Source organism: Dipodomys ordii, unplaced genomic scaffold (assembly GCF_000151885.1).
Source record: "Dipodomys ordii isolate 6190 unplaced genomic scaffold, Dord_2.0 Scaffold218, whole genome shotgun sequence".
In the NCBI taxonomy this organism is placed as follows: Eukaryota; Metazoa; Chordata; class Mammalia; order Rodentia; family Heteromyidae; genus Dipodomys; species Dipodomys ordii.
The window spans coordinates 320,595-331,887 of NW_012267434.1; the positions used below are offsets into that span (position 1 = coordinate 320,595).

The following is an 11,293-nucleotide window of genomic DNA, read 5'->3' on the forward strand; positions in this document are numbered from 1 at the left end:
TCTACCACTTGAGCCACAGCGCCACTTCCGGCTTTTTTTTTCTTTTTGCTTATGTGGTGCTGAGGAATCGAACCCAGGGCCTCATGCATTGCAAAGCAAGCGCTCTACCGCTGAGCCACCTTCCCAGCCCGTGAGAGGCTTCTTATCTCCAACTAACCAGCAAAAGCTGAAAGTGGAAGTGTGGCTCAAGTGATAGAGTACCAGCCTTGAGCAAAGATGACAAGCAAAAGAAGTTCTGAAGTCAAGCAAAAGAATGAAAAAAAAGAAAGAGAGAGAGAGAAAGAAAAAAGGGAGGGAGGAAGGGAAGGAGGGAGGGAGGGAAAGAGTGAGTGAGGGAAGGAAGGAAGGAAGGGGAGAGAGAGTAGGAGGGAGGGAGAGAGGGAGGGGAGTAAGGAAGGAAGAAAGGAAGGAAGGAGAGAAAGAAACAAAGAAAAGAAAGGAAACAGATAAAGAAGAAAGTCTGAACAATCCATGCAAATCTGAGAATAACTTGCTTATCCTCATGGCATTTTCTATTTTTGTTGTTTGTGCTAGTCCTGGGGCTTGAACCTGGACACTGTCCTTTAGCTTTTTCACTCAAGGCTGGAACTCTCTACCACTTAAGCCACAGATCCACTTCTCTGTGTGTGTGTGTGTGTGTGTGTGTGTGGTTTATTGGAGATAAGAGACTCATGGGCTTTCCTACTAGGGATGGCTTTGAACTGTGACCCTTGGATCTCAACCTCCAGAATAGCTAGGATTACAGGTGTAAGCCATCAGTGTCCAATGTCATTTTCTACTTGAACTGAAAATTTGCATGGTTTTCCATCACACTTCCCCTGAGTAGCATTCTCAAGAGTTCCACATCTTAGAGAAGAAACCTACTGATTCATCTCACCATAAAGTGCGTGGGCCTCCAACAGTTGAGACACAAGACCCAATTCCAGATGTGCAGCCACTACATGGAGATTGGTAAGGAACTTTGCAAGAAGGCCATGGTTCCCGCTTTGGAGCTGGAAAGGTCAGATTAGATTCATTAGGTGATGGGGCTGTAGTCCAGTGGTAGAGTGCTTGCCTAGCATGTACAAGGCCCTGGGTTCCAAAAATGTCTCTAGACTCATTAGGGATGTGAAAGGGACTGAGGATTTTTCTTCCAAGTCCTGTGTAGCTAGGACCTAGGCCCTGGAGCTGGGACAAAAAAAAACTGAAAAAGGAGCTCAAAGAAACAAGAGAAGCCGGGCACCGGTGGCTCATGCCTGTAATCCTAGCTACTCAGGAGGCTGAGATCTGAGGATCACAGTTCAAAGCCAGCCCAGGCAGGAAAGTCTGTGAGACTCTTATCTCCAATAAACCACTAGAAAACTGGAAGTGGTGCTGTGGCTCAAGCAGCAGAGCGCTCACCTTGAGCTGAAGAGTACAGGGACAGCGCCCAAGCCCAGAGTTCAAGCCCCACAATGGACCAAAAAAAAAAAAAAAAGAAAAGAAATTGAAGAGAGAATGGTAAGGGGAGCAGTGAGAATGGTAATGGCAGTGATGATGGTGGGAGTGGTAAAGTAGAAAGAGGGCAAAAATCATCATAGAGGTTGTTTGGGAAAAGGTGTCTATTACTGGATGCGGGTAGTTCACACCTATAATCTTAACAACTCAGGACACTAAGATCTAAGGATTGCAGTTTGAAGCCAGCCCAGGAAAGAAAGTCTATGAGACTCCTAACTACAGTCAATCAGCAAAAAGCCAGAAGTAGGGCTGGGAAGGTGGCTCAGTGGTAGAACGCTTGCCTTGCATGCCTGAGGCCCTGGGTTTGATTCCTCAGCACCACATAAGCAAAAAGAAAAAAGCAGGAAGTGGCCCTGTGACTCAAGTGGTAGAGCGCTAGCCTTGAGCTGAAGGATAGCACCCAGGCCCAGAGTTCAGGCCCCACAACCAGACCAAAACAAAAAAAAAACAAAAAAACACCAGAAGTACAAGTATGACTCAAGTGTAGAGCACCAGCCTAAAGCAAAAAAGCTAAGGGACAGCATCCAGGCCCTGAGTTCAAGCTCCAGTACTGACACAAAAAAGAAGAGAAAAGAGGGGAGGAGAAAGGAGGGGAGGGAGAGGGAGAGATCTATGGGATCCAGAGACTAACCAGGTGGTAAGGCAGGTCTCTTAGAGCCTCAGGAGGGCAACTTCGGAAGGTGCCTGAGGAATCAGGATCACAGGTCTTCCAGAGCTGAGCTACAAACAGACATTAAGAAGGGTTCAGTCCATGGGGCTGGGAAGGTGGCTCAGTGGTAGAGCGCTTGCCTTGCATGCATGAGGCCCTGGCTTCGATTCCTCAGCACCACATAAGCAAAAAGAAAAAACCAGGAAGTGGCACTGTGGCTCAAGTGGTAGAGTGCTAGCCTTGAGCTGAAGAGCTGAGGGATAGCACCCAGGCCCAGAGTTCAGGCCCTAAGACTGGACCAAAAAGGAAGAAGGGTTCAGTCCTGCAGCAGCCCAGATCACATCCCCTATTGCTATAGCTGTCATCTACCCACTAGAGTAGTATGGTGAGGTGGCCAGCTGATGCAGGGGTGGGGGTGGGGGTAAATAGTAGATGGTTCAAACCTCCAGATCTAGTCTTATTCTCAATGTCCAGGCTGAACTGGGCTGCAGTCACCTGCAATGAGGATGTTTGCTGTGTTCTTTAAACGTGGTCTCTTCCCATAGCGACGCTTAGCTGCTGTCCTCAGGGGACCATCAGGGAGGCAGAGGCGGGTGCCAGGCCGCTCCAAAGGGCCTTCCCCTAGCAAACTGTCCTCAAGAGAGAAGAGGAAAAGAAGAACAGGGGAGGAGGGGGCAGAATCTGTCAATGGCATCTGGCACTCAAATTTCAGTAAATCAGTAAGCAATCCAGTGAAGAGATGGGAGGCAGATAGTAGGGCTAGACCAATGGAAGGACTAGAAAAAGTACCGTGTGGGACCCTGACTCAAAGATGGGAAGGCATAATGAGCTCAATAGGAGCTCAGCTGGAAGCTGCTATACCTGCGCAGACTCTGGACAAGGTAGGTGAAAGGAGCCATGGGGTAGGGATCTCCACTGTTACCAGCAGTCACTGCTTCCTCCCAGCTATTAGTCCCCTTAGGTAGAATCTTCCATGCACTTAGCACTGCATGCAGCTGGTCCACAGTCAGACCTGAAAACCCAAGTTCTTTGAAGTCCAAATCAAACCACCTAATGGCATCCACTTGCCACTTGATCCCTCCTTGCCCTTCTGGCTGTGATTCCACCTGATCAAAGATCATCCAACCTGAGCCCTCAGCGTCCCATCCTTTTCCAACCACTGACCACTACGTGTGACCTCCAGGGTGGCAAAGGCTTGGGGAAGGACATTGTGACCATGCTCTTCTTCCAAGGTGTTCAGGATGTACTGAAGCAGCAGGGGGAGCGTGGCTGGCAGGGCCCGCAGTCTCTCAGACACCTGGAAGAAGGAGGCCAGGCTTCAGCAGCAGGAAGAACAGTGATAAAGAAAGAAAGGTAAAGGAAAACAGGTAGAGACAGGTACTGGCAGCTCATACCTATAATCCTAGCTTTTAAGAAGCCTGAGATCTGAAGATCAAGGTTCAAAGCTAGCTTAGCTAGAAAAGTCCATGAGACTCTTATCTCCAATTAACCACCAAAATATCAGAAGTAGAGCTGTGGCTCAAGTGATAGGACACCATCTTTGATGAAAAAAGCTAAGAGAGAGTACTAGGATGTGATTCATGGCTCAATACTAGTGGGGGGAAAAAAAGAAAACAACCCACTGGTAGGAAAAATATAGTGGCAGTAATGAGGTAACAATGAGGAAAGGGGAAGTACAGATGGGAAACAATGAGAGGTAAGATCAGCGAAGGAGTCCAGGACACTGGATAGAGAACAGAAGTGTGTTAGGATTTAGAGGATGAGGCCCAACAACCTGTTCATAGTGTGTGAAAAGCCTCAGGTGATCGGTGACCAGGTGCAGGTAGAGTGGCAGAGCTGAGCCCTGCTTCACCAGCAGCAGCCGCATCTAATGAGAATCAAAGGAGTTAGTGTGAGACCAGGAAGCCTACCATACCCTATCTGCCTATGCCCCCTCCCAAAGCTAATTACAATAGGCTCCTAATCTCAGACTCAAGTCTAAGCACCAGCTCAGGATACAATCACCACACCCGTTTTCCATACAGTTTTCTGTCATCGAAACTAGGATTCAGTCTAGCCCACTGCAGCCAGCAGTTTTCCTGGTCCCTTTACAAGCCCCAGAGAAGCTGTTCATCATAGGAAAATGTCTGGATGATCTTCTAAGAAATAACAATTATTAACAAATGCCCTTGTTTGCTGTTGTTGTTTTTGAGATAGGGGAGTTAACCGGGGCTTGTATTCAGGACCTGGGTGCTATCCCTAAGCTTTTTTACTCTACCACCTGAGCATTTCCCCTACTACCGGCTTTTTGCTGGTTAATTGGAGATAAGAGTCTCACAGACTTTCCTGCCTGGGCTGGCTTTGAAATTCAAACCTCAGATCTTCAGCCTCCTGAGTAGCTAGGATTACTACTTTAGGATTGATTGCCCTTGGTACTTGAGAGAATAAAAGAGATTTCCATATAGGATGGCTGGCAGTCTCCACACTTATGCCCTCATGCCTCCAAGATTCACCCCTACATACCCACCAGCCCATGTAGGTCAAACCTGGTTGTTAAAAGGTGACTCCTCCAGCCGCTTCCCATATAGTGCGAGCTCTTCTCTCACCAGCTGGGCCCGGGTAGATGGAGCCACAGGGCCCAGGGCCACTACATGGGCACCTTGGCTCTGCTCAAGGGTCTCTCCCAGGACTGAGTCAGCTGACACACTCAGTACCAGATGTACCCACTATGATATTTGAGCAAAGGATCAGGGGTAGAAAAAACAAAACAGAGAACATTGTTAAAGAAGTCTTCTACTCCTTATGGCATCCTTCCTTCTCTCCAACCTGTCTTCCATGCCCACTTTCAAAAACCACTCACCCGAGGAAGGGACTTTGGGATCCAGTCTGAGATCAGCTGCCCATTCTGATCTACCAATCTGTCAGCCCCATCAATAATGAGGACCAGGGACTGGCCAGGTTGTAAGAACTGAGTAGAGTTGGGCAGCAGCCTCTGGTGCAGCTCCCATAGCAGGCCTCTGTGTATGGAGGGGAGTTCAGGGTCAGTGAGAGAAGGAGATGCAGCAATGAGTCTAGCTAACTGTAAGGTACACACCGGTAAGTGCTGGGAAGGGCACTGGGCTCTTGCAACTTTCTATGCAGATGGGAACAGAGGCGCCTGAGCAAGTTGACAGCAAGACTCTGATCAGGTCGAGCCGCTGCAAAGTGAAAAAAGACCAAGGGAGTCACCTTGGCCTGATGAGCAGTCTGCAGGGCTGACACAAGGGAGGCCTACAAGGGATAGGAACAAAAACACAGTCATGATTTCTTATATATACAAGCTCCCTGTTCCAGCTCCATAGCCCACACACAGCCTCCCCACCTGCCAAGGCCTCTGAGACTTATACCAAGAAGGCAGTTTTGCCTTGTCCTGACTTCCCAGTCACCAAGCTCAGTCTCCCATGGCATAGCAATAGCTGTTGTACTGTGTCCTGAAGAAGGCGTGGTCGGGCAGGACTCAGTGGGTTCTTCAACTGTTGGAAGGTGGCTTGGATCAAGTCATCATCTGGGATGGATACTTGCTGTTCTAGCTGGGTTCTGGGCTGAGGGAATACATGACACTGACTGTCCATGCTTCTAGGTTCCCAAAAATCCTTCCTTACAGAGCCCTCATCAATTCACTTCCCACCCAGGACTTCTGACCACTTTACATTCCTCTGGACATTAGCACTCCTGCTGACCTGTACATAAAGCTTCTGGATCATATTCCACACATCCTGAAGAACCAACTGTCCAAACTCCTCCAGTCCCCCAACATAGGGCCGGCCAGCTGCCACGCCCCCCCATTCACAGGAGTATCTGCAGACAAAGCAAGCTCAGAGAGTCATCAGGCCTGTCTTCCTTCACCACATCTCTATCCTGGTGCTCCCTACTTCCCCCAGCTCACCTTCGGCAGGTAATCTCTTTTTGTCTTCTTAGGTAGCTCTTCAGTTCTGAGATCCGGTGTGAAGCCTCTTCAGACTCAGAAACAAAGTCAGATCTCCAGGCATCTGGCACAGAACTTACCACCAAAGATAGTCAAAGAATGAGCCAGATTCAAAGCCCAGCCTCCCACAACAACCCGTGAGACATGGTTATGATTCCCTGGAGCTTCTCAAGAGGAGCTTTCTTGACTTTAGCTCCAAGGCAACTTGAGGATGCAAGGACATATTCCCTGAGTCCTGTTCTTTCTTTTTCTTTTGTGCTGGTACTGAGGCTTGAACTCAAGGCCTCTAGCTCTTGTTTTACTTTTTTCCTCTCTCAAGGCTGGCACTCTACCACTTGAGCCACATCTCCACTTTTAGCTTTTTGCTAGTTCACTGGAGATGAGAGTCTTACAAACTTTTCTGCCTGGGCTGGCTTCAAACTGTGATTCTTAGAGCTCAGCCTCCTGAGTAACTAGGATTACAGGCATGAGTCTTTTCTTTCTTTTAGCTAACCTATATTTGGCATTTTGACAGAGAAGATTCCACCTGTTTGGCCTTCTGGCCCTGGAGGCAAAAAGAAGTACCTTAGGAAACTGGGATCCCGAAAGTAGATGAGAGCTTGGGCAGAGGTCTGCAGACACTGGTCTCGATTCAGGAACTGCATTACCTCCATCTCTGTCACAGAGCGCCCTGAAGGGTATTGCTGGGTCTGCAGGGAAAGGGTAGAGGAAGGCAGCCTAGGCCATGCTAGTCTGCTTCTTGACATCAGCAAAACCCCAAGGCTCCCTCATCTCAGGTTCCTCCCTCCAGACACAAGCAACAAAATATAGTGAGTAGTTAACATTTTATTGGATGCTTGCTATCTCTCTAACTAACTAACTAACTAACTAACTAACTATATATATATATATATAGAGAGAGAGAGAGAGAGAGAGAGAGACAAATATATATATATATATATATATATATATATATATATATATAGACAAACAACAATAATGTTATTTTGTTTTGTGGTACTGGAACTGAATCTGGAACCTCATACATGCTAGACAGACACTCTATCACTGCCCTACATCCCAGTTCCTTTTAAGATAAGCTAGACAAGTTCCCCCAGACTAGCCTCAAACTTGCAATTCTCTTGCCTTAGCCTTCTGAGCAGCTGAGATTACCACACCCAGCAAAGTAGATTTTAACACTCACAATAGCCCTGCAATGTAGATGTTCTTGCTTCTGTTCAATATGTGGAAGTTAAGAACAGGTTCAATTAAGCTGCTTTCCAAAAAGCCAAAGGGGGCACAAATGCCCCAAAGAGAGTTGGAGACCATATCTGTTGGATGGCAATGCCTGAAGAGCACTGCTCTCACACTTCATATCCCTCAGCCAAAGACAGAGGTGTTTCTTATTCTGCTTGTATTTCACTTCAAGTCTCAAGGCGCTGCCTGTGCACAATCTCAGAGCTCCTGACAGTCTATGTTTTTTTCCCATCCCTGTTTCTTCCCAGCCCATCTGCCTTACCCAGTGGAAGTGAAGATGGTCAGGAAGGTTGTAATTAGGGGGAACGTAGCCATAGCGGGAGCCCAGAATCCCCACAAACAGCTGCGAGTTCTCCACCTCCCCAAGGCACACTTCCAATTGTCTACAGATACAGTTGGGAGACATTGAGGAGTCATTAAGGCAGGGATTCTGGCTCACAGTAAGCAGACAGAAGGAAGTTTGCTTTTGTTTAATTTTATATATTGAATTTAGGGCCTAGGCGCTGTCTCTAAGAGTTTTTGTTCAAGTCTGGTGCTCTGCCTCTTGAGCTACAGCTCTAATTCCATATTTGTTCTGGTTAATTGGAAATAAGAGTCTCATTAGCTTTTTGTGCTCAGGCTGGCTTTGAGCCTTGATCCTCAGATCTCAGGCTCCTAAGTGGCTACCAGCACCCAACTAGGCTGCTCTTGTTGACATCCTTACCTTTATGCCCAACTGTGCCTACCTCAGTTCCTACACTCAAGCCCTTCATTCCAGTCCTCTTCCCTGTAGCTGCCACACCTGTTCCTATGGGTCTCCTCCTCTGTGATGCCCCAGCGCAGGTCGATGGCATGAAGGCTGATGCGGTGAGGGGCTGCTCGAGCCTGAAGGGCTGGCAGCACAGACCTCAGCAGCAGGTCCCGCTCTCCATGCATGTCCCGGAAAGTGGAAGAAATGAAAATCCGGATGTTGTGCCATCTAGGGATAGATAGAAAACTGAATTCAGCCTAGAGATTCATGTGAGCTCAGTCCACTAAAATTAACAGCTATTACAAGGAACATGCATCAGAACTGAGCCTCATCCCTGAACAGACAACAGAAGGACATCCTCTCAGGGACTGGTGGCTCATGCCTCTAATCCTAACTACACAGGAGGCTGGGATCTGAGGGTCACAGTTTGAAGCCAGCCTGAGCAGGAAAGTCTGTGAGACTCATATAAACTATTGAGAAAAATCTGGAAGTGGTGCTATGGCTCAAGTGGTAGAATGCTAGCCCTGAGCAAAAGAGGCTCAGGGACAGTACCCAAGCCCTAACTTCAAGCCTTAGTATGGAGGGTGAGGTGAAGGCATGCCTACAGAGCTCCAAAGAAAAACATTACTATCTCAACTGCAAAACCCTGCAATTTAAGCCTCCATTTTCCATTATTTTTTTTCTTTTTTTTCTTATGTCCATAATAAGACTTGAACTCAGGGCCTTAAGTTTTATTGCTCAAGACTGGCACTTTACCACTTGAACCACAGCTCCATTTCTGGCTTTTCTTTTTTTTTATTTTTTCATTGTTATTATAGGTGATATACAGAGGGATCAAAGTTAGATAAATAAGGTGAAAAAATAAATTTCTTTTTGGAAATGTCATCCTTTCCCTCACTTACCTCTGGCTTTTTTTGAATAATTGAAGATTAAAGTCTCTCAGACTTTTCTGCCTAGACTGTCTTCGAACCATGATCCTCAGATCTCAGCCTTTTTTTTTGTCAGGCATGGGGCTTGAACACAGGGCCTGGGCACTATTCCTGAGCTCTTTTGCTTAAGGCTAGCGCTCTACTACTTTGAGATACAGCATCATTTCCGCTTTTCATAGACTTTCCTGTCTATGCTGGCTTTGAACTGTGATCCTCAGATCTCAGTCTCCCGGAGTTGCTAGGATTACATGCAGGAGCTGCTGGAGACTGGCTCAATCTCTGGGCCTCTTGAGTAGCTAGGATTATAGGCATGAGCCAGAAGTGTCCGGCTTGCTATTTCTCTTGCACCCCTGATTGTTCAGCTAAACATTATTCTAAACTTCCTACCTGTTCGTTGCAACACTGTGAGGTAAACGCCATCATCTTTTATCCAGTAAGAAAATACATTATGTTGGGCTCCAGTGGCTCACACATGTGATTGTAGGTACTCAAGAGGCTGACATTTGAACATCAAGGTTCAAAGTCAGGATTACAGATGTGTAATCTGAGGATTATACTTGAGCCACTGGCTCCTGCAAAAGGACTTTTTAAGGCAAGACAAGTAACACATGACATTTTCTCTCTCAGAAAGTGACTTGGTACACTGATTGAAAAACAAAAAACAAACAAGAAACCAGGCTTCTACCTGTAATCCCAGCTACTCAAGAGGCTGAGATCTGAGAATCACAGTTCAAAGCCAACCCTGGAAGGAAAGTCTGCAAGACTCTTATCTCTAATTAACCACCAAAAGCCAGAAGAGGAGCTGTGGCTCAGGTGGTAGAGTGTCAACCTTGAATAAAAGAGCTAAATAAGAGCTCATGGCCCTGAGTTCAAACCCTAGTATTGGCACGCACAGAAAAATTAAGCAACTGAGGACTAGGGGGCATAATCCAAAAGACAGAGATCTTGCCTAAGTTCAAAACTCATATCACAGAAAGAAAAAAAAAAGGAAGGAAGGAAGGAAGGAAAGAAGGAGAAAAAGAAAGGAAATTAAGTAACTAGACTACAGTTTGAGCTACCACTGGCAAAGCCAGCATAATAAAGCCATAGCCTGTGCTCCTAAACCCTTTGCCTAATCCCTACTTTTATGGTCAAGGAACCTGCTGTTCTCTCTGTACTATGACCTCCTTTTCTTAGTAGGGCAAGGAGCAGGTTCATGATTTGACAATCCCTGGCGCTAGAGGAGGCCCCTCCTTAGGAAGGAGCAAAGTTGCCATCTTGATAACGAGAGCCACAATTTCACCAGGACTGAAACCTTCGCCATTCACAAAGGCACAGAAAACTGGACTGACCTATGTTGGGAAATAGGAGCCATAAGGCCTGGGATATCTTCTTCCAGTGGCTGGAGAGTCAGAACCTGTGTTTTTCCTGGAGGTGGTGGAATCTTGAATATTCTATCCATTTGATCCACATGTTCCAGAAGATGAGAGGCCCCATGTTCTGCAATGAACCTAACATAAACAGGAACAAAATCATAATAATCAGGAAGATCTTGGACGAAAAACAGAGCAAAGATATGGCCAGATTCCCAGATTCTCTCATATGTGGAAGCTACATCTAAAATACACTGGGACATGATAAATTATACAGGACTCCAGGCATTCACACACAGTGATACCAGAGGAGGACATTCTTAGGGGAGGAACACAAAGGCACAATGCCTTATGTGCCTCTGATCATATAAAATAATACTTATTCAAATGAAGTCATGGAAATGGAAACAAGAGGTTTTGTCTTTGTTGTTTTTGTTTCCTTTTTGTCTTGTTTATTCACTTATATGTCTTTGAGAGGGGGCACAAAATGGAGGGACAAATGGTAAACAAATGCAGTAGTGGTACTCTATGTAGAAAATGAACTATACAACTTGTGGATGGAGACAGAAGGAAAAAACTGGGTGAGAGCAAGGGAAGGGGGGTACATTGTGCAAAAAGAAAGGTGTTCATTATCTGACTTCTGTAAATGTAACCCTTCTGCATATCCCTTTACAATAACCAAAAAAAGTTTTTAAGATTGTGGCCAGGTAAGAACACTAAGTTAACTGGACCACCTTAAAAAGATGACCATAAAAATAAATAAAAGGTGGGGCTTAGTGGCAGAGTGCTTGCCTAGCATGCAGGGAGCCCTGGGTTAGATTGCTTAGTACCACATACACAGAAAAAGCTGGAAGTGGCACTTTGGCTCAAGTGGTAGAGTGCTAGCCTTGAGCAAAAGAAGCTCAGGGATAACACCAAGGCCCTGAGTTCAAGCCCCAGGAATGGCAAAAAGAAAGAAAGAAAGAAAGAAAGAAAGAA

At 46.4% G+C, this 11,293-nt stretch overlaps 1 protein-coding gene across 3 annotated transcripts in view; it reads right to left on the minus strand.

The window, feature by feature from the left end:
* Positions 1-11,293, minus strand: part of Tep1 (telomerase-associated protein 1) — a 60,346-nt gene that overhangs the window by 16,577 nt on the left and 32,476 nt on the right. The window contains exons 18-33 of one of the 3 annotated variants that reach the window (XM_013035710.1): positions 10,295-10,453; positions 8,086-8,262; positions 7,567-7,687; positions 6,633-6,757; positions 6,030-6,143; positions 5,824-5,941; positions 5,491-5,685; positions 5,199-5,374; positions 4,965-5,121; positions 4,651-4,830; positions 3,900-3,992; positions 3,290-3,422; positions 2,987-3,137; positions 2,621-2,754; positions 2,108-2,196; positions 878-992 (exon numbers count right to left, since the gene is read on the minus strand). In XM_013035710.1, the coding sequence (XP_012891164.1) occupies positions 878-992; positions 2,108-2,196; positions 2,621-2,754; positions 2,987-3,137; positions 3,290-3,422; positions 3,900-3,992; positions 4,651-4,830; positions 4,965-5,121; positions 5,199-5,374; positions 5,491-5,685; positions 5,824-5,941; positions 6,030-6,143; positions 6,633-6,757; positions 7,567-7,687; positions 8,086-8,262; positions 10,295-10,453 (2,237 nt within the window). The remainder of the gene's footprint in view (positions 1-877; positions 993-2,107; positions 2,197-2,620; positions 2,755-2,986; positions 3,138-3,289; positions 3,423-3,899; positions 3,993-4,650; positions 4,831-4,964; positions 5,122-5,198; positions 5,375-5,490; positions 5,686-5,823; positions 5,942-6,029; positions 6,144-6,632; positions 6,758-7,566; positions 7,688-8,085; positions 8,263-10,294; positions 10,454-11,293) is intronic. The other 2 variants (XM_013035708.1, XM_013035709.1) reach the window with 2 other exon arrangements.